This window comes from Adiantum capillus-veneris, chromosome 14 (genome assembly GCF_014529385.1).
Source record: "Adiantum capillus-veneris isolate H3 chromosome 14, ASM1452938v2, whole genome shotgun sequence".
Classification (NCBI taxonomy): domain Eukaryota; kingdom Viridiplantae; phylum Streptophyta; class Polypodiopsida; order Polypodiales; family Pteridaceae; genus Adiantum; species Adiantum capillus-veneris.
The window spans coordinates 20,849,731-20,873,088 of NC_140944.1; the positions used below are offsets into that span (position 1 = coordinate 20,849,731).

General features: G+C 44.6%; 1 protein-coding gene across 3 annotated transcripts in view; it reads left to right on the forward strand.

The window, feature by feature from the left end:
- The first annotated feature begins 7,801 nt into the window (after positions 1 to 7,801).
- Positions 7,802 to 23,358, forward strand: part of LOC147442053 (microtubule nucleation factor SSNA1-like) — a 68,047-nt gene continuing 52,490 nt past the window's right edge. The window contains exon 1 of one of the 3 annotated variants that reach the window (XM_086528379.1): positions 7,802 to 7,914. Coding sequence is in view for 1 of the 3 variants with exons in the window: in XM_086528378.1 (XP_086384504.1) it covers positions 7,917 to 8,004 (88 nt within the window). In the remaining 2 variants the exon portion in view is untranslated. Of the gene's footprint in view, positions 8,005 to 23,358 lie in introns of all 3 variants that reach the window. The other 2 variants (XM_086528378.1, XM_086528380.1) reach the window with 2 other exon arrangements.

A 23,358-nucleotide genomic window follows, 5' to 3' on the forward strand; every position in this document is an offset into this window, starting at 1 on the left:
AAAATTGGATAACTCTAATTCCTTTTGGTTGCTTTTATTTTCTTTTGCTAAAGCATTAGGTTCATTTTGAGAATCTTTAACAAAAATCATGTACACGGAAATAGAGCTCTTTATTGACTTGTTGAAAGCTGGTGTATGTACAATGGGGATAGTGTTACCCATTTCCTTAGCATCTATATACATGTCTTTTTCCCTGAACTTAAAGGAGATTCTCCTTTCACGGAATTTAACATTGGCAGCCAGGCGATCAAACCATGGTGCCCCTAGGATTACATCCTCATGCTTGAGAGGAGAGATAAAGAAGTCCTCTTTGTCCACATAGCTTTGGACATGAAGCCTCAATTTCCCGATTAAGGGAGTGACTGAAGCTTCTTGCCCCTTGAAAGCATTGTCTGCGGCGGGTAGGACATCTCCCATCTCGTAGGCTTGTATGCCTAGCTTGGTGGCCAACTCTATAGATATAAAATTGTGAGTAGAACCAGGGTCAAAGAGAATAAAAGCATCATGTTCTCTTACCTTTCCCCAAGCATGGCATAGAGGAGATCCTTTGTGGTGAGTTTGGTGAGTCTCCTCCTCTTGGATTTCAACCAAGGTAGCTCTAGGAGGATCTTGGCGGTTGTTCTTTTGGGGACAAGCGCGGTACGCATGCCCTTGTTCGTCGCACTTGAAGCACCGGTTATCCTTGCGATAACGCTCAAGCTCTTCAGGAGAGAGTTTGTTTTTACCTTTGTAAACTCCCTTCTCTTTAGCTTTGTTGGAGTTGCCCTTAGGAGACTTTTGGACATTTTCCTTCCCCTTAGGCTCATTGGAACCCTTGTTTTTCGTGGGCTTATTATTTCTTTTAGCCCCCGTTTGGAAATTGATTCGAGAGGCCACCATAGTATGGTGTATTACCGCCGATATGGTATGTGGCCTTTGGGAGTTGACATACTCCGCCATTTCTTCGGTTAAGCCCGCACAAAATTGTTGCTTTTGCTCTCCAAAATCCAACTTTTTGAAGACAGTGGCTTTGAGTTGTAGGTCCCAAAACTTGTCTACATATTTGTGGATGGATTCATAGGGAGAGAGCTTTAAGCTTCGCCATTCGGTGAGTACTTTGTCTTTGGCATCGGTGGCCAAAAACTGCTTCATAATGGAAGCTCTTAAAGCTTTCCATGTTCACGGAGCTTCACCGTTGGCTCGTAGGCTAGACCACCATTGCCTGGCACACTTTTGAAAGTGCATAGCTACATGGCGTAGCTTAGAGAACTCCGTAAAGCCCTCATCTCCAAACGCCGCATCAAACTGCTGGATAAAGTCCAAGACTTTGTCCGTAGCACCAAAGGTGCCATCATAGGTAAGGAAAGAGATACTCTTCCCTCCCTCTTTGAACTTCTTCAGCTTGGATGACCTCTTCCATGCGGCATAGGATTTCCTATGGCCTCTTCTTTTTGATGGTTCAAAGGTTGCACCATCACTTTCTTCAGAAGGTGAAGAATTTGAAGAAGGTGGAGAAGAGGGTGACCTCTTTCTCGCCTTTTTCTTATCTTGATCTTCGTCGTCTTCACCATCACTTTCATAAGAGGAAGAGGATGAAGAAGATGGAGAAGAGGATGTCCTCTTTCTTGCCTTTTTCTTCTCTTGCTTTTTATCATCCCTCTTTGAATTATGGTGTGGAGAAGGGTGCGATGGTCTTCTCCGCTTTGGTGGTGATGGAGAGCGTTTAGCCCGCCGTCTTCGTGGAGCCATCTCCACCGAGGTGGCAGGAGACTCACTTCTTTCTTGTTCCTTCGGTGGAGGCTCTTGAGTTCTCCTTTGGGAAGGAGATGCATCATCAAGAAGTAAATTCTTGAGCCCTTCGTATGGATTCTCTTCTTCTTCCCGAATCGGAGAGACACCTCTTTTGGAAGTCTCACAAGGAGGCTTCCTAGGTGTTCTCTCGTCATGGTGATGAGCTTGGAGAATCCCATGAGCACGGAGCTGCCGTTGCACTTCACTTTGGAGAGATGGATTGCCCATGGCTTGTTGAAGCCTAGAAACAAGATAGTTAATAAGCATCGGAGCATCATTAGTAGCTTGATCATTAGCAAAATCAAAGTTATCTCTCTTTACTATTGTAAGCCATTCTAACAACTTTTAGGTGTACTTTGGCACTTCAAGCCCTAGTTGCTACTCCTCTTTATCCCTTTAGAAAAAGCACTCAAGCTACTGTACCCGTGGCTCAAATACCATTAATTGCAAGGAATAGAAGAGAGGGTCATTCAACACCAAAACAGCACCGGCTCCTGTCAAGCTTCTAATAGCTCAATAGTGGTTAAGCCGTAGGCAAGCCCCGTAGGACTCCACTATTAAGACCATAGCTCTCGACGGTGATGCCCCGTTAACTGCACAAAGGCAGGCGCATTGCAAGACTGAAAAATCCCTATTCTACTTACTCACAGGCAATTAATAATACCAACCATTTATAGCTAGCTTGAGGACCTCCCTTCTTGAGCAAGAAAAGAGAAACCTTGTGCTCTGATACCAATGTAACATTTAATGGCCTAAAAACTTGTGTGTAGCAGAAATTAGCATGAACATAGTGGGTATTTCATTAGAATAGATTCTTAATGAGAATTACAAGAGTGCTTGGGTGGAGAGAGCAACAAAAAGCATAACACCTAGTTAGATAGCATGAACAATACTTTCAAAAGAGAGAGAAATTAAGCTATTGACAACAGTTGAGGACCGGATTTGCATGGAGCCGGTCCCCCCTCCAAAAGGCTTTGTATTATGGTTTCTCCCATCAAGAGAGACATTGTACAATACAATTCTTTGTGTTCCTTCAAGACTAGCTAGTGCAATGAAGATGAAAGCTTCATGCACTAAGCAAAACACTTAGCAAACACAACATCAATTATCCCCGGTCTCAGACCCAAGATCTCACACACCTTCAAAGATGGTGAGAGCTAGCAGGGTATGAGAGTAGATTGAGAGGAAGGAGTAGTCTTACGAGAAAGATGTACATCTCCTCACATAATCACTCATATTAGCATAGATTAACTTAGTAATTAGCATGGTAGAGGAGATGAGCATGCATTGAAGCTTGTCTCTTGGTTGGATTTGCATCACAAAGCCAAGAGTTGTTGGTGTAGGCCTCCCTTCTCACAAGCTTGGAGTAGGTGGTAAGCTTTCCATTAAAGCTTGAGAAGGAGAGAGAGTCTTCTTTACTTCACAAATGAGATTGTGTGAGTGTGTGTGTGTGTGATAATGCCTTGCAAAAATCAGCCCCCTCTCTCTCTTGGGCGACCCCTCTTGCTATTTGCTCTTGCTATCCTCTCATTGGATCTCCCCAGGCCTAGCCAATGGTAATTAAGCAGTATAAGTGATAGCCTTCTGACATGTGTCCCCCTTTCCCCTTTTGTGAGAGCTTTAGGTAATTTAATAATTCAACTAAACTCTCATTGGACCCCTTTGCCTCCTGGCCAATAGGAATCATGCAAGCCATTGGGCTGCTGAATGCTCATTGGACCCCTTGGGAGACTGGCCAATAGTCTTCTAGAGGACTTAATTCTCATTGGTTCTTTTATTAAGTGTTTTTAAATTAATTAAACTAGATTTACTCTAGCCTAATTCTCATTGGTCCACCTCCAAGGCCATCCAATAGGAATTGGGTACACCTTGTGGGCATCTGGGCTAGGGAGCTGACATGTGTCCCTCGTTCCCTTTGTGTAAAGGGAGCTTGTGTGTGTGTGTGTGTGTGGCTTTCTCTCTCATCCCCTACAAGCAAGGCTCGACCCCTCCTAAGTAGGGATTGGTAAAGACTTTTTTGGACACACACAAAGCATCCAATTCCCCTATGGTTGACCTTTGGACACAACCTTTGAATTTTGGAACCTTAGCATTTTGGAAGTCTTAATGGGCTGAACCTTAGGGTCTTTTTAGCCCATTGTTGCACATGCCTCTTTTACAAATGGCCCCCCCTTTGGATCCCTACTGTGGCCGGTCTGCTAGCTTAACCAATATTCTAGCTTTTTCTCCCCTGGCACTTCCCCATATTAAATGATCAGTTTAACATGAGAAAATCATTTAGGAGAATTAGATATTGATTATTATGACATGAAGAGTGAGACATGAGCATATGGATCCCCTGACCCACAATACTTTGTGGGCCACTTGATATGGTCTTAGTCATTGTGGTCTAGTCGCCAATCTAACCAATTCTTGGTCTCTTAGAAAGGCATCTCTTGCTCTTTCCTCTCATCGTGGAGAAAATCCTGGTGGAATCTCCTCTGATATGTGCTCTAGTATCTTTTTTGGTTGAAAGTAAGTAGAGATCAAAGTATCCTTATATGTATACCTTTCTAGATTAATTGGATCAACAAGTTTATACTCTCGTCCATACTTATCTACCATCAAAACTTGCACTCCATGGGCATCTGTAAATGTGAATGCACTCTCATGGATTTATTGCTTTTGATGACTCTCACATTCGGTTTGTTAATTAGTGGATGCCTCCCCTATATGTATTCTCCCAATCCCGCAGTCAAAGGAATCTCAACGTTTCTTGTATTTTTTATGTCTCAGTGGAGTAAAAAACCATGGTGGTGGATGATTTGTCATGGTAAAGGCTCACTTAAAACTCTCAAGGTAGTCCTTGACAAGCCACTTTGGCTTAGTGCACTTATCCCTTTTTGCCCCTAGTCAGGTCTCTCAGAATTCAAGTCTTTGTGGTCCTTTGGTCTTTGGAAACTAGTCTTGGGGATGCTTAAAGGCCAAAATTCAGGCTCATTGTATGCACTCTATATCTGTTTAGTGAAAGAGAATTCTATTTGTGTAGCCGAGCTGTCATCAACAGAGTTGTGGCATAGTTGGCTGGGATATATGAGTCAGAAAGGAATGAAGATACTACGATGTTCTGGCTATATCTCCATGTTAATTTACTCTAATTTTTCTTTATGTGAGCATTGCATTTATGGAAAACGGACTAGATTGATCTCAGCGCATTTAGACAAGATGTTAGGAAGCCCTCTAGATGTTGTTCATAGTGACTTATGCGGACCTATGCATATTAAGTCTCTAGGGGAGCACTATACTTCTTAACATTTATAGATGACTCTACTAGGAAGGTGTGGGTTTATCCCTCGAAGCAGAAGAGCAAAGTCTTTAGTGTCTTTCAAAAGTTCTTAGCAATGGTACAAAACACTCATGTAGAAAGCTTAAATGTTTGCGAAATGATAATGGAGGCAAGAACATCTCCTCTGAGTTCAAGGAATTCTACAATAAACAAGGCATTAGAAGACGTTCACCACGCCTTACACACCCGCTCAAAGTAGTGTGGCAGAAAGGATAAATAGTATTATCTAGGAACGGGTCACTTCTATATTGTCTACAACCAATTTACCTCAGGAGTTTTGGGAAGAAGTTGTTATGATAGTTTTCTGCTTGATAAAGCAGCCGCCTAGTACACCAGTGAAGTATAAGATTCTGCAGGAGATATGGACGAGCAAACAATCTAATTACAATAGGTTATTGTTGAAAAGAGGGTTGCAGGGGAAACACACATTGATTGGAGAAGCCGAAGAAGCTCAAGGCACGCAATAGAGAGTATATATTGCTTTACTGCACAATGAAAGATAAGATAGCTCTAGAGTGATGTATGTATATACAATGCACGGGGGGAAAAACCTCCTAGTAAGGGAAAAAATGCTCCGGTAGTCCTAAGTGTGTTCACACACATCACTACCACATATGTATGGTAACAAATCACCCTTGGGAGTGATGCGATGAACAAGAGTTGGCACATAAAGCATAGGGAAGTGCCATGCCCCGAGGACATGATCAATCCACAAAGGGGAGTAAGCCCTTCAAACTTCTCAAACTTCGCACAAGACAATGCCTTTGTGAAAAGATCTACAAGGTTCTCTTGTGTTGGCACATAAGCCAAGCTGATCTTACCGAGACTCTCTCCCTGACATAGTGATAATGCACCTCAATGTGCTTTGTGCAAGCATGAAAAACTAGGTTCCTCATAAACCAACAAAGAATAATCATTGGGCATAGATCGACATATACTGCTCAAATAATCTGTCAACCGAATGACTACCAACTTGACATCAAAGCACCTATACCCATCTATACATAACCTATGGTAAGGCCACAAATAGGAATCTCCAACAACCTGATACACCTGACACTAGGTAGCCCGCCCCCCAGTGCTCAGCTTCAAAAAACCTCATGCAACGACCCTCACAAAAAAGGTTATGCAGACTCAATGACTAGCCACAGTCTTAGAAAAGGCACTTCCAGACCAAGTCTCAGAAACGATCGAGTAACGACCAAAAATATCAAGACAAATTAGCTCCACAAGCATCGTATAGTGACAAGATCTGCAACTCAATTTACATGTAACGGTAGTCACTATTGCTGTAGCAGGATCCGTGCACAAACAGGCACAAAAAGAAGTGCAAGCAAGCCTGAACTGGAACTTCTCCCTGCACGGAGTGAAAAACCACTCTCAACAGAGCACAATAGCATCACAAGTGCTGGTCACACATAAAATAATGCATAAAGATCCCACTAGAGCAAGAGTCTCTCATCCGTAGCCATCTAGGCCAAGCATGTAGCCACAAATGCCGTACATGTGCCAAAATGGGTATGGTAGTAAAAACTTTCTGAAAACTATAGAGAAGAGTGCGAATCCTATAGCAAAGTAAACACTTGCAAACCTATCTCCACATGTATGTGTAAGCCGACATGGCTATGCTGAAATTTAGAGAAACTCAATACGTGAACCACACAAAGCATACATCGAGAAGCACTCCTATGTGTGCCAAAAAATTGCTCGTCATATGTGCCTACCATGCTCATCCTTCTACCCTACCACTGCAAAGCTTTGGTAACACAACTTCAACCTTCACCTCCGCTATGCACCTACCACGCTCAAAATGGTCCTCTGCCACCGTAAAAGAGCCCTCTTGGCTGTTCCATACCAAATCTTGGTAACGTAGCTTCAAGCTTTGTGTGTCCACTCGTCACCCTTTGCCTTGGGTACCCCCACCTCCACTATACACCTACCACGCTCAAAACGGTCTTCTACCACTATAAAAGAGCCCTCTCGGCTCATCCATACCGAAGCTTGGTAACACAACTTCAAGCTTTGCAATGTCCACTCCACCTTCACTATCATGTTTGTTTCGGCGGTCATACGAAATGATAAATGCAACCTGTGTACATCGATGACAGACATTCAATCTCACGATGAGTAACCATTACCATTTTTTGTTTTTTTACACTGAGAACGTAATTAATGAAAACGTTGAAAATTGCACGCTACCGTGGGAATGATACGTTCCCTCGTATTATAAAAATTGGGCAGGACTGTGCAAAATCCCGCATGCGAGGAGACTTGCATGTTTTTTTGAAAAAAACGTAAAAATGAAACAACAAATAATTAATAACACTGACATCTTGTATGGTTACGAACATTGAGCTTGACAAAACTCTAACTCTCCTTGTGGTTTTTTGTAAGGAACACCTCTGAAACACTATGATCGGTATCCCAAACACACTCTCAGGTATAAAAATATAACACACTTTGTCTCTCTCTCTCTCTGTGCTTCATTTTAATGTCTCTCCTTCTAATTAATAAATATCTTAGACATAATTAATAGCATCAAATAATAGAAGTTGTCAAATTTTTTTCATTTGAGAAGAGTTGAAATGGCATATATAACTTTTCACTACTTTGCTCGATCTCAATTCCATGCGAACCCAGCTAAGGAAGCACTCTAGTTCCCAGATTAGGAGAGCTAATGGCAATTTTCATAAAATACAAGGGTATGTTGATAATTTTTCCTATTTTTAAAATAGACCAAATCGAATGGACAACGAACTGCGACCTCCCGATGCCCAACATTGGCGCCATTGTCACTGTTTGGCTACCGCCATTGTAAGGTATGACTAGCCCCAAAGCGCAGAGAGAGAGAGAGAGAGAGAGAGAGAGAGAGAGAGAGAGAGAGCACAATCTCGAGTTCCATTTTCATGGTAAGATATTCTTGTGAGCATTGTTTGAACTGGGATGTCAGATGTCAGACTCGGGTGCTGGCTGCGCTTGGTCACTTATACAATATGATTCAAAGGATGTACTGTTATGGCATAAGCGTGTAGAGGAAAGGAGGATGAAAAACCACACATAGAGTTTGCTACGATTTTGGTTCCTTTGCTGTCTTCCTGGAGTTTTCCTCCCGAATTTTGGATCGTAGTAGCCATTTTCAACAAGTGGACTGTCTTCTACCTCGGCTGACATCTCCTTGACTGCTCCAGTTTATAGTGCTCTATGGGCCATCCTTCTTGGTCTCCTTCGTTAGATTTCTTGGTGATGCCAGTTCTCTATCATCTTCATCATCTACTGCTCTCTCCCTTCTGTTTTTCCATAGCCCTTGTTTTCAAAAGGTAGCATTTGGAGGACTTTGCCCGGAGATCGAGCTACTACCCTGGTGGCTGTTCCTTACTCCACATCACTACGAGTGGCTATTTGGTGGTCTTGGTCTTTGAAATGTAGTTGTAGAGCAAGCTTTTGGTGGGAGTGCCTCTCTTTCAAAGGCCACCGTCATCCTCTCCTCCCTTAGTTTGCCAGTGCACCTCTTGCTCTCTTTAGGAGAGGTTTTTTTCCTTGGATTTTCATTCTTTAGTTTGCAAATTTGTCCATGTGACTAGTTTTATACAGTTTCGCAGATGTTGCCTTCGAGCATGTATCGTAAACAGTCGTGTACTTGCCCTCCGAATCGGCACCGTTTGGATGTTCTAAGGGGTTTTCAAGTAATAGAAATCAGTTACTTTTCCTTGCAAAAAGACTCTTAAACCTGTCACATTGTAACTTGTAGTCAATGTCGTCCATTTGGATCTTTGTCCCGATCTGAATTACTCCATCCTCGAAGAATGATCTTGGAGTCCGTACCTTCAGCCGCATAGAAAATGCCTAACGACTTTGATTGCTTTAAATATTGTAGAGTTTGAAGAGCTTGCTCAATATGTGACTTGGCAGGCCTCTATCTAAACAAACTGAGAGGTCCCACCAAAAAAATGACATCACCAGGTTGAGTATCCAAATAAGAGAACCGACTAGCTTTCGATACTTTGTAGCACGCGTTACATCTGAGGAGTCGTTTTGTGACAACTTTCGGTCCATAAGAGAAAGATGCCTCCCCCTCGTCTGCCATATCTCCAATCCAAGAAAGTAGCTAAGCAAGCCAAGGTCTGTCATCTCAAACTCCTTAGCCAAGGTCTCCATAGTATTGCGAATATGCTCAACGTGGCTACTTGTAATAAGATATCGTCCACATAGAGGATAATAAGAGTCACCAATCCTCCCTTAGTGAAAATATACAAATCTGGGTTTGCAAAAGTACGACAAAACGAGTGCCATAGGAAGAAAGAGTCTATTTTCTGGTATCATGCTCGAGAGGCTTGCTTAAGGCCATAGAAAGCCTTCCACAGTCTGTAAAACATGTCACTGAAATCTGGATCCAAGAACCGTGGAGGTTGCTCTACATACACCTCATCCTCTAAGTTGCCGTTAAGAGAAGTCAAGATGACATCCATTTGAAACACGGGCTAGTTGAAAAAGGCAGCAAGGGAAATAACTGTTCGTAGGCTCGCTATCCTTGCAGTCGGTTCAAAGGTCTCATCATAGTCTACACCATGTCTCTGAGGAAAGCTCTTGGCAACAAGCTGTGCCTTGTGCTTATCCAAAGAACTATTAGATTTGTACTTGGTCTTGTAGACCCATTTGACACCAATCACCTTTCGCTTAGCGGGGCAACATAACCAATTCCCATGTGTTATTCTTCTTGATGGAATGAAGCTCAATCTGCATGCACAACTTCCACTTTGGTTGTGAAAGTCATAGTAATTGGGGACGGAGGGGACGAAGCCTAGAGACGGGGGACGCCCGATTCCGGGACGGGTGGGGACGGACTGCAAATTGCTTGCCAGGTGGGAACGCAACCAAAATGTCCTAGGGATGGCAGTCAAACAGTCAACTTTTTTTAAAATTTGAAAAATTGATCATTTCTAATGGCCAGTTCCTCTCCAACAGCCTATTTTTGAACTTTGAAGCACCCCAATGGCTATAAAAACCACCCTTTGGGTCCTCATTTCTCGATATTTTATTAGCACATTTGCGTCTATATGACTCATGTTCTTTGGTCTATTTAGTGTACATTTGTGGTTAAAGTGATGCTCTCTATGTGTGTGGCATGTATGTAGGTCAAAAAATGCCAAAAAAACTCTGTTTTTTTAACTTTTGCCGTTCCGACCCTCATCCCCGATCCCTAACTTTTGCCGCCCCGTCCCCGTCCCTGTTCCCGACCCGCCATTCCATGTTACTAACCTCCTCAACTATCAAAGGGTCTTTGCTCTTGATCATTGCAGACATCAATGCATAGTTGGCCTGCTACAAAGTCCTATTTGTCTTAGCAATCCGAAGTCACTTAAGAGTATGAAACCGGCCTGCTTTAGCTTTCATCCGTAAATAAATCGTCCACCTTTCCTTGTACTATACAACACAAGGTAACTTCACAAATTAGCCTACTGATTGGAATTCACCACTTCAAAACAATCCACGACTTGGTAGTTAGAGTGCTCTTAAGTAGACAATGACATCGTGTTGACCCCAAAGATAGTTGTCACGTGACACATCCAACCCTATGTGTCCGTGGACAAGCTACAGCATGATCATGGTTTAGTTCAGTTCAATCAGTCTAGATTAGAAGTGATCTGGCACTTTTGTGAGTCTATTCGTAGACCGTGCATGCCCAGTCACTTAGTGTAGATGCATATCCTCTGGTTGCACACAGCATGATCATAAGCATTCCCATCAAAATCCATCAGAATTCTTCAAGGGAATTTTCCAATGCATTTAGCCTATTTTACCTATTTTTGACATTTTTCACTTATTATTTTTAAGTGACTTTTGTTGGAAAGTAGGTAGGGCAAATTGAGTAAGTTTGTATATAAGCAAACCTAAGCTAGCACTAATTGGCAGAAGAGGCAACAGGAGCCAAGCTCAGCAGGCAACTTCTCCAACAAGACCCTTGGTGGATTTCCTCCAAGCAAGAAGAACCTCCTGTAGCGTTTTCTTCATCAGCCATTGCCTAGCGTTTTCAACAGCTGCACCATCGCCAGCAAGCTCAAGCCCTTGGCGTTTTTGCATCAGATCGTCACCGCAAGATCCTCTCATGCCTGGCCTTTTTCCCTATGCCTAGCGTTTTTGAAGAGCTACAACTGCAGCGTTTTTCAGCCCTAAAGAGGTAGCAGATTCAGCCCGGAAAGAGCATTAGTTTTCAGCCTAAAGAAACCTCAGTTTTCAGCCTTAAAGAACCTCAGTTTTCAGCCCTAAACCTGCAGATTTTCAGCGACAAGAACCCACAGAAACAGCCCCCAATTCAGCATTTTTGGATTGTAGCAGATTTCAGCCCATAGTGTTTTTGGACAGCAGATCAAAGATTGCAGATTTCAGCCCTTATGTGGCTATCGTCATCCCCGTCGTCATCGTCTACATAGCGTAGACTTGCATCAGTCTCATGCATTCCATTTGTACCAGATTGTGCAATCATAAGCAAACCACTCTCGCCGACGAGAGTGGGGCCTTCGGAGGAGGGTTTTACAACGTCTCTGGTGTCGTATCTCTCTTCTCTCTCTATCTCTCAGTCTCATACACTTGCACGCACAGTGTCCATTCACTTTGTTTGTGATCATAGCATTAAGAACGGAAGACTCTCCCTTCCATAAGAACAAAAGGAACCTTGAGCACAGTTCGGAGCACTCATCTTGAGCAAAGTGCAAACATTCATTCCGCTGCACCTAACAATAGCACTCCTTTCGGTATTTCTTTATTCTTATTGCAGTGGAGAACACCTGTAAACTTCTACAAGTTGTCCCACCATTATTGGGTTGAAAATTTCCCTACTCTAGCCCAATTTCGGCTGCATCATGACAATAGAAGTCATCACGGCCAAGAACCCAGGTAAATGGTGATTTCCCACGCACTATAGAGCACTTTTATATACCTGGCAAAAAATTACAATAAGCTGTAATTCTCTGATTTAGGTGAGAATCTCTCTAAATCGTCTTGTTAGCACATGTACTTGCTTTGAATGAGTGATTAGTTGATTTGATATTTGTGCAAGAGGCTCTTGCCTCGGCAATCGAGCATAGAATCCCCACAACTATACATAACAGATGAAAAGCCCTTGAGCTGGGCATCACGAATATATAGGATGAAGACTTAAGCGTTGTGCCCATGTTTTCAAACAAGCCTCTCCACTGACGATTGACTGTGGCATACCATGGTACTTAAACACATTGTACATAAACAATCGTGCCATTTGATTAGATTTAATCTTCTTCCTAGCAGCAATAAAATGGGTGTGTTTGCTAAACTTGCAAATAATGGTCCATATACCATCATTCCCTGTATACGTTCTCGAAAGATCAAAGATAAAATTCATAGCAATACTTTCCCATGGCTGATATGGAATAGGCAATGGTTATAACAACCTGGTATGAGAGTGTGCGTGTGCGGATGCATGAGAGAGGAGAAGAGAGAGAGACAGGGGACCACAAATGCTAGATGTAGGAAGAGGGGACGATCAACCCCCCATGACTACAAGGGCAAGAGAACCTCAATACAATAGATGTCAGATTGTGTTTGTCCTATGGGTACCCCCTGACCCCATATATAGGTGCCCAAGGGGAGGTAGGGCAATGCATGGACCCTGTAATAGACTTGGACACTCCAAGTCAAGAATCAACCGCGACAGCACCAAATAACCACTTCAAAACAAGTCACAGATCACAATAGATGTACACTGGTCCGACGGAGTTCCGTGCCTAGAGATATTGGCCCCAAAGACTGGCGCCCCTTTCGGTATTTCTTTTTATATTAATCAAATCAAAGTACAAGAGTGGCTAGGGGTTCACTCTCAGACTCTGCGTCCAGATGCTCTGAGAAGTGAGGCCCTCACCACTAATTTAAAGGTTACAAGGGATGCCCAAAAGCAGAGTCCCAAAAGCTTCAAATCAAAAAGCAATTGCTCCCTCTCTCTCACAGAGAGTCAAAACTTGAAAGAAAAAGCATTCTCTCTCTCTTTCTCATATTGTAGAGAAAAAGCAAAATTTGCGTCGCTCATCATTTTCAATTTTTTTTTCTTTTTTAATAATAGCCTCTGCGATTAGGGTTTCTGGCAAAAATTAGGGTTTGCAGGAATTTTAGGGTTTTTGGCAGAAATTAGGGCTTGTGCTGTCCGCCACGTCATCACTTTGTGACATACCCCCCTCTTGAAAGCATTGTAATTGACCGCGACTACGCCTGCAAAACCGACAAAAGCCATAAACCGTCTTAGCAGACACTGACTGTTAGTACCTACGTACTAGGAACACACATCTAGCACATGTACAAAATCGACAGTCACATCACATGACATCACAGGACATCACCAGACATCACAGGACATCACATGACATTCAACATTCATTCGGATCTTAGACCATGATTTATCGGCAATGTAGCTAGCAATCGCATCTATGTCCAATCGGGACCTCATCGATGTCCGATTGACTAACCCGTATTGCAACCATGTCTATTCGAGATCAATCAGACCAAAATGCTGCAGTCATTTCGTCTATCAGCTCTTGCACTCACAAGAAGTCAAGAACAAATCAGTATCATTATCAGGAATTCCATTTCATAAAGTAATCCAGCAGAATACTGTCAGCTCAAAGAGACATCAGTGACTTTAGTATCAAAATCGAGGCATATGTTGACAAAGGAGCGGAATAACTCCCCTCTTGTGCATCCCACTGCACCAGATCTTCGGCCAAGCTGAGTTTCTGGGTTCCGTTTGGAGTCGACTATGCTAAACCAAAACATCGAGGTAAAGTTTCACAATCCGAGGAGTATCTGCTAGGTCCTCCTTCTCCATCCACTTCGCATCAAATGCAGGAAAGTTCTTGAACTAAACCAAGAACCGCCTTCGGACTTTACCTTTCTTCGTATCGTTATGTGCCAAAATTTGTTCAGGAACAAGGATCTCCTCCTTTTCTTCCACTTTGGGTTGCTCATCAGGGCCGATGAGGCTCCCCATCATCAGGCACATCACCCTTATTAGGGTTCAAGAGACTCACATGCAATGCATTATGAATCCTCCAAGTATTAGGCAGTTTCAATCGGAAGGAGACATCATTTATCTTGTCAATGATCTGGAAAGGTCCGTAGTATCGAATACTAAGCTTTGGAAAAAGCCTCTCCTTTCCCTTTTTCTTTCGTGGGCGTGCCTTCTCAAAAGTAAGAGCACCCAATCATCCTCCTTCAATTTCAAGTCGCGACGATGGCGATCCGCTGCCTTTTTCTGTCGTTCTTGAGACTCCTGCAAAGTCTTGCGAACCTTGGTAAAAGCCGTATCCAAATCTCGCGAATATTCATCCGCTTCAAATATCTAATCTTTCGTGCTCAGGAAGGATGGAACCTTCGCAGCACTTTCAACAATCTTACATGGCGTCTTCCCCGTCGAAGAGTGTATCGTGTTATTGTAGGTAAATTCCACCAAAGGTAAGTTCTTTTCCCATTGAGTCTTCTGATCCGAGATACAAGACTTCAATAAATCTAAAATCACTGAATTGGCAATCTCAAATTGCCCGTCAGTCTGCAAGTGGAACGATGACGAGAACTGCAACTGCGTGCCAATGTTCTCCCAAATTGCCTTCCAAAACAAACTCATAAATCTGGGGTCTCTGTCTGAGACAATCGTCTCAGACGTGCCATGTAATTGGAAAATCATCGTGATCATTCTGTGTTCTTGGGAGATCAAAAATGAAATCCATTGCAATACTTTCCCAGGGGTGGGTGGGTATGGGTAAAGGCTGTAACAATCCCTGTGCCTTATGCCTGTCAAACTTGACCTTCTGGCATACGAAGCAACTGCGCACAAACTCTTCCACATCCTTTTTGAGTCTCGGCCCAAAGAAGTATCTCTCTACCCCCTTCATGGTGGTAGCAATGCCGCGGTGACCCGTAAAAGGTGGACAGTGGCATTCAGTCATAACCTTATCCCTCAACGGTTGTGTAACGCACAACATAGTCTTTTTCATCAAGTAGCCTTCCCGAAGGGAGTATCTAGCTACTGTCTCCCCATCCCGTATCCGTGTGAAAATATCTGCAAAATTTGTATCTGTGGCATACTGATCGACCATATCCTCGAAGCTCCTATGATGTATCGCGAAAATAGCCAGAACCAACGGTTTCCGAGACAAAGCATCTGCCACCACATTCTTCTGTCCCTCACATGGACAATCTGGAAGTGGAACTGTGACAAGATGTTCGCCCACCGCATCTGCTTTTTCCGAAAGCTGCTTCTGTGACAAGAAGTAGCGCAAACTCTGATGGTCTGTAAAGATAGTAAAATCTGCTCCGAGTAGGTAATGCTGCCACTGAGTAAGAGCATGGATAACCGCCAAAAGCTCTTTCTCATAAATCTGTGCTGTCATCTCCGGCCTAGAGAACAAACGGCTCTCGTAAGCTATGACATGGCCTTCTTGCATCAAGACCGCACCCAGACTACGACCACAAGCATCACAATATACTTCAAATGACTTCTGCAAGTCCAGCAAAGTCAAAATAGGTCCCGTAGTCAATTTCTCTTTCAATGTCCGAAAGGCAGTCACCTCTGTGGGTTCCCACGAGAAAGGTACTCCTTTCTGAGTCAAGGTATGCAAAGGGGAAGCAACCTCTGCAAACTTTCGTATGAACCGCCTGTAGGACGAACACAGTCCCAAGAAGCTTCTAACTTCATGGACATTCCTCAAATCGGGCCAATCACGGATAGTCTCTATCTTGGCCGGGTCCATTTGCACTCCTGCTGTTGATAGTGTCCCAAAAAGTGTATCTCTGGTAGGAAAAATTCACTTTTCTTTGCATTAATCACTAACTTGTGATCTCGTAATGCTTGAAAGACTTGAAGCAGATGATCTCTATGTTCTGCCTCATTCTTGGAGAAAACAATGATGTCGTCAAAGAAAGTGCCAACAAATAGCCTGTACTCTCGAAAAATCCGGTCCATCATCCGGTTAAATGTCGCAGAGCATTGGTTAAGCCAAAAGGCATCACCAAAAACTCAAATAACCCATAAGTCGTCCGAAAAGCCGTCTTGTGGACATCTCCTGGCGCTAGCCTGATCTGATGATATCCACTCTTCAAGTCAATCCTGCTAAAGCACGAGGATCCCTGTAACCTGTCGAGTATAATAATTGATCCTAGGAGTCGGAAATCTGTTCTTGATGGTGATTTCGTTGAGAGTGCTATAATCGATGCACATTCTCCAAGATCCGTCTTTCTTCAAAACCAACAACACTCGAGAGCAATACTGTGAAGTACTAAGCTGGACAAGACCCTTTTCCAAGAGGCCTTTCATTGGGTTCATAATCTTTTCATTCTGTACTCGGCTCACATGGTAAGGTGGCCGATTCGGTGGCGTGCTTCCAGGTATCAGATCAATGGTTTGATCTTCCGGCCCTCTGAAAAGCAATCGGCATGAGTGTGGAGAAAAATCTTGGCATTCTTTTGATCAGGTCAAAACATATTCAACCTTTATCCATCATTCAGTTCTCTCCCAAAAGAATGAGTAAGAAACTGAAGTTCATCAAGTACAATCTCTAAGCCCTTCATTTATCAAAGTCGCTTTCTCGGCCCGGTAGTCAACCACGGCGTAGTTCTTGTGGTACCAAGGGATCTTGAGTAGAACGTCACTCGCGTGCCCTGAACACCCCTGTCATTGCAATCGAGGTTTGCCAATGCTCGATGTAATGGCAACATCCCATTCGGGTGCCAATCGAACTACCTCCGCCTGTGGCGTCAGTCTGTCGGGCGTAATTCCAAATCGAGCCGCCAATTCTAAGGGAAAAGAAGTTGGCCTTGGCTTCTTCAAAAGAGCTTCTTGATCCTTCACTTTGCCCCAAAAGCAGCAAAGTTTGTACTTTCATTCATTAGATTCGATGCAGGTCCCACGCCATGTGGTACCAGTTCTGCTTTTCTATCTGCCTTTTTTGCCACATTCCTCAGCTGCTCTCGAACTTTCAGGCCTGTCGTCGTCTTTATCATTCTGTTCTTTCTGTGCCTTTTTAGGGCACTTCGCGGAGATATGTCCATGTTCCCTGCATCCAAAGCACTTCCCTCTCTGATGAAGCGAGCTCTCTCCTCGGGAGTCAGCTTGGGTCGTGCATCTTTTCCTGTGGGTTGCTCTTTTTCTTTCTACTTTCATTCCAAGAAGTCTGTTCGGCTCGTTGTGTCATGGCCTTATCTGTGGGGTAGGTCAAACTGCCAGAGTGAATGGCAAAGCCCCGCTTCGCATGACTCATCAACTCCTAAATAGAAGCTGACTTCTATTCCAAGCAGTGATCTCGGATCTCTGTAGGTAGACCCAAGGTAAACCGCTCAATCTGTTCTCTGAATGAGATCTTCTTGAATGAAGAGGGGGGTAGAAAAGAGCTCCAGAATCTTTCACAATAAGCATTGATTGTGTCTTTCTTGGTCATCCGAAGATGGTTCCAAGCAGCTCGTATATCTCGTTCATATTCTTGCGTCAACCAAGAAGAAATAAAAAGCTTCTTAAATTTCAGCCATTTAACTGGTGCACTCTCATTAAAAGAAGCGTGGACCACCAAGTACGAGCATTCCCCTTAAGGTAAGAGGTAGCTCTCCGAATCTTGGAGTGCTTTGAATAGCGTCCTCCCGCGAAAGCGATGTCAAACTGCTGTATAAAAGACAAAGCCTTAGAAGCATCTGAGTATCCTAAAAAGTATCAAACTTGATGGAGTGGCCATCTTCCTTAAACTCTCGGACTTTCTTGCTTTTATCTTCGAGAAAGTCATACTGGTTGGCTTTGTAAAAATTCTTCTTGTTCGCATAAAACTTTCCGTCATCGGAATCTGAGCTGTCTGTAGACGAGTCCACAGTAGAACTGTCAGTCTCTGGGCGAGATGTAGCCTTATTTGCCTTTTTCTTGCCCTTTCCGAAGCTTTGTTTCTTGCTTCGCTTTTTACCTTTTCTGTCGTCTTCGCTCGAATTCGAGGAGCTAGTAGAAAAATCAAAAGAAGAAGAAGAAGAAGAAGAAGAACTGGGTACTCCTTCAAATCGAACACGCTTCTTCTGTTTCTTTGCCTTGTCAAATGTCGACCGACGACCCAAATATCCCGGGAAGTCAGTGCCTTTCTTCTGCTTTTTGCCTTTCTTTTGCACGTCGAAAAGCTGAGCAATCCGTGCATCAACCACGTTCTCTAGTTCCTTCTCCGTATATTTCTTGGAGGCAGAAGGTTTCTTGGGAGCGGGTTTCGGGAGTGGTGTTGTGGTTCTTTGCCACTCCATCTGTACCTCTTCCAAAGAGGTCTGGTTCATATATTTTACCATCTTTGGGTCCTTGGCAAAATTGAGCATCATCTTTGTTGCATCGCCAATCAATTGACGATGCTCCATCTCTCTTTGCTCCGCCTGAGTAGGCCGAGGTGGGCCATACTCTCTGTCTGAATCTTCGTTGTGATCCCAGTCCTCATCTCCAGATGCAGAGGGAGTCGACTGATCATTGCCTGAAGCTATAGGTGCCGCGGAAAAAAAATTTCGAGGATCGGATTTCCCATAGAAGAGAAATCGGCCGTGCTCTGATACCACTGTAATAGACTTGGACACTCCAAGTCAAGAATCAACCGCGACAGCACCAAATAACCACTTCAAAACAAGTCACAGATCACAATAGATGTACACTGGCCCGGCGGAGTTCCGTGCCTAGAGATATTGGCCCCAAAGACTGGCGCCCCTTTCGGTATTTCTTTTTATATTAATCAAATCAAAGTACAAGAGTGGCTAGGGTTTCACTCTCAGACTCTGCGTCCAGATGCTTTGAGAAGTGAGGCCCTCACCACTAATTTAAAGGTTACAAGGGATGCCCAAAAGCAAAGCCCCAAAAGCTTCAAATCAAAAAGCAATTGCTCTCTCTCTCTCTCACAGAGAGTCAAAACTTGAAAGCAAAAGCATTCTCTCTCTCTTTCTCATATTGTAGAGAAAAAGCAAAATTTGCGTCCCTCATCATTTTTTTAAAATATAATAATAGCCTCCGTGATTTTCGGAAATTAGGGTTTGCAGGAATTTTAGGGTTTTTGGCAGAAATTAGGGTTTTTGCTGTCCGCCACGTCATCACTTTGTGACAAACCCAACGACCCAACAAGGGAAAAATAATATGAGGGCGCTCGGACAAGGTGGGCGACCGAATAGTGAAGTGGTGGGCTAGCCGGAGACATACTAGCCGTACATATATGTCCTAGACGTGAGTGAAGCTGCAGAGTGGTGTAAATATAACTCTCTCTGTCAACACCTGATGCTGAACAAACCGCGTGAAGCCGAAGATATGAGGCAAAGGATGAAGATGTCTGTAGTAGTCTGGGGTGTCCCAACCTACGAGAGATCTCCATGGTAAAGTGCCCTCACGAGTAGTGTAGCAAACTGCTGTACTCCGCCAATACAGGGTGAAGATACTATACTACGTGAAGGTCCCGAACCAAGTGTGAAAAGAACTCCTGTCGTGAAAGAAGTGCCAATAGACCTGCAAGTGTCATGCCCAATAGGATCTGTGGTGTCTGTAGTCAAATTGTCTAGAGAAAATAGGGAAGTCCAGGAACCGTCATGAGAATGACTGGAAGCCTGTCAATGCATGAACCTGTAACCCAATGTGGCTAGGTGGCTAAGCCGTGTAAAACTCCAGGAAGGCCAGATGTAGCAATCTGACCGTAATCGTCCTCCGAAACAAGGAAAACAAGACTAAACAGTCTGCACTGTAGAAGCTACCGTAAGCTGTAGCAGTCATCGATAGACTGCACGAACTACCATCGGATGGTGTCCTGTCAGTAGGTAGGGTAATCCAAGGTGAGGGGAAAGCCAGAGACTCAACTGTCTGCGTTGTGAAGGGCCTCTAAGAAGAGGTGTGGTCAGACCAAGCTGTCTGCACTGTAATCATCCTGTATGAAGAAGGGAAGCCAGACTGAGAAGTCTGCGCTGTGAAGTGAAGTGGCCAGACCAAGATGTCTGCATTGTCTTGCCTGTATCTCCTGCCTCCAATCCTCTGGTGTCAACCAAAACAGAACCCGCGCCAACAACGCCACCAAACCGCAACTCGGTGTGGCTCTCAATGTGAATGAGCTAGGAGTGGCCTACTGCCCAGGTCAGGGGATTAGTCTGCCGTAAGGTTACCAAGGGTGAGTGTAAGCAACTCTGAAGGTAGCAATCCAAATGGTCAGGAGTGTATAAGAGCAATTGCACTACCAACATCCAAGCCAAGCTCTGGGTGACTCCAGATGTAGTCGTGGGACGCTTGATCTCCCGCACCTCGCGGGTAAACTCTCCAAGAGAGTCCAAAGAACTGAAGTCCCACTCTAGTCTGTAGATCCAAGCAATGAACCTGTCCAAGAAGAGATCCAAGGTCCTCTCCCTAAGTCCATGTAGATGCGCCTGTGTAAGCAAGTGATGTGACGTGTCTAGGTCAAGTGGCTCCACCCAAGATGGTAGTGTCTTCTCTGGGAATGTCGGAATCCCATATGCCATGAGCATGGCCATATCTCGTGTGAACTCCTTTGATGAGTGCATAGGTGTGTCCATAGCAAACCACAAGTCATCACCCCCTTTGGAGTGCGCAACCGCCGAAGAAAGGCTGGAATGAATGCATTTCCCAAGGATCGTATGCCCGTTGATGATCAAGCTTATGTCGTAGATACCGTGTATTGCAGCACTCACTGAGAGACCGCATGGACCACCATCGGATGGTGTCTAGGCAGGAAGTAACTTCATCCTCTGTGAAAAACACAAGCCAAGAGGCTGCTGTCCACCCGAAAACACAACTGCGAGGTGATGAAATGCTGCTGCCCAGCGGTCTTCAACGTGCTCATACGCCCCCGGCATGGTCCGGAGCGGTGCAAAGGGTGTAGGGAGGGTGGGGAATCAATGTAGCAACCCAAAGTGGGCTGAAAACAGAGAAAACAGCAGGTGTTTATGGTTGAAATCTGAGGTAAACAAAGAGGAATCTCGCCGGCAAAGCGCCGGATGCCAAGCCAGGTAGGATGTCACAAACTAGTGACGTGGCCGCCCCATTGTACACACACATACCCACCCCGGCTGGCCGCAGTGCCACGTGGAAACCGTACGGACCTCCGCTATTTGTGGCGCAAAATGCGGCAGCAGGACTTGTCACCAGCGTGTGACTACTATCTATCCTTTTTGTTGATTTCTTTCTTATTATCTATTTACTTTCACTTTTTGGAAACACCCCTCGGGAAATCTAACTGCCCTGCATTGCATAGCTAGTGTGGAACTGTCCAGAGGGAGTCCAGGCCTGAGGGCAAGAGAGCACTAAGGTTGGACAAGGACTATGGTTAGCCAAGTGGGGTCATTGACTAGCCAAAGTGGAATCCTTTGCTACAGAGGCTACATTTCAGTTCTGGATGTGGCCACAGTGTACAAAGAGGGTCGGATGACCTAGAAAGATATAATGGCAGCATCTCCTAAAATTTAGGGAACTGCTATTTTGGGACCTGAAAATGTCTTCGCGTCATTACGTGCAGTTTGACATGGGGATCATTTTGTTACTCTGTGGCCAAGTCAACAGAGGCTGCAGGTGAGATATTTTTAGACCCGAGGGTCTAAAGCGGGAAAGTGCACAAATGAGTGACACTTGGCACTCTGAGGCCAGTTTACTACTTATAGAGAAGGCAAAAACGTGATTTATAGCTGGGAGGCTCATTTTGCAAGTCTCTGTCACAGGTTAAGAGCTATGGAGTGCTTGCTTTCCCTCTTATGCACAGTGCGGTGCCAGGAGTGATGCCCTGCACGCTACGCACTGCCCTCTCTCTCCCCTTTGGCAGTATGTTATGCCCCTCTAGTGGGCTTTTCATTTGACCAATGTACAGTTGTGTGGGTTCATGCGCGATTGCCGAGGCAAGAGCCTCTTGCACAGGTACTGGATTAGCTAGCGGCTAATCCCCCCGCAGGTACAGGTGAAATCTCGTCCGATTCAAAGGGCAAGTAGCCCTACAGGTGCGGGAGCTCGAGGACTTGCTAGGGATGCGACCGGCACGCGAAACGGAGCCCGAAACAGTGAATTACAGCCTGCTGTGTATTTTTGCAGGTTTAGGGTTTTGGCCCTAAACGGACCCTAATACCCCCAGGAGGTTCGGGGACGCAAGGGGACCGCTGTACAGGCGATCTGGCGTATTTTCAGGGCTGAAAACAGAGAATTCAGCGTGCTGCAGATTCTCGCCAGGTTTTGCAAAGTGCCCGTATGCGTCGGGAAAGTCGGTCAATGCGTGGGAATACTGACCGTGAAGGGTTCTAGTACAGTTATGTTGCCGAAATCGGGCTGGAACAGTGGAAATTCAGCCGAGTTTGTGCGGGGCAGCTTGTAGGAACCACAGCGTTTATTCCCTCTTTTGAACAATAAAGAAATACCGAAAGGGGCGCCTAAGTTAGGGGCCAATCTGGTGTCCGTCTACTCATACAGGTGCAATCTAGCAGCCTGTATCCCTCTCCCCTTTGTTGTGTCTTGAAAGTACAGGTAAAATAGACGACTAATAATGGGTGAAAGCTAAATCAAGGTTTAAAGTAAAGTCTACCGCCCTTTTTGGATTGAACAGGCCGGTTTCATGGTTCCATCGACGGGATTAAATCACTTTTTTCCATAGAAGTGAGCCTTGGTCAGTTTTGGGCTTGAAGACACAGGGGATCATAGACGAGACACAGGGAATTGTAATTATGGCTGACAGACCAGATGATGTGACTGAAGAGGTTTCCTCTTCACAGGGTCAACAGACACATGAAGTGGGTGAGTCCTCAAGACCACCACAGACTGATGATGATATATTCAGGACCCAGTTGGCTACTGCTGTGGCTATGTTCACACAAGTAATGCAGAATCCGAGGTTTTTAGCCTTTCTGCAACCTCCGGTTCCGTCTCAGCAAGTTGGGTCACTGGATCATATTCAAAAGCCTGTTAAGGCTCGAGCACAGGTGATTCATACCGCACAGTCAATGGAAACACCTGTACACTTGACGGAGAACATGCAGTCTCCACAACGTATGCCTAAGGTGCAAGAACAGGTGGCTGAGATGCCAGTTTTTCAAGCTGTACCAATTCAGCCCGCCACCTTTCAGCAGCCTATAGCTGGTTCTAATGGGCAGGGAAGCAACTTACAGGCTATGCAACAGGTCTTCCCACCACCTTCAGTACACCCTGGCTATTTTGGAGGTGGATCGGTATTTCAGAGCATGGCTGGTCATGCACCTGGAAATCAGTTTTATACGCCAGGAACAGT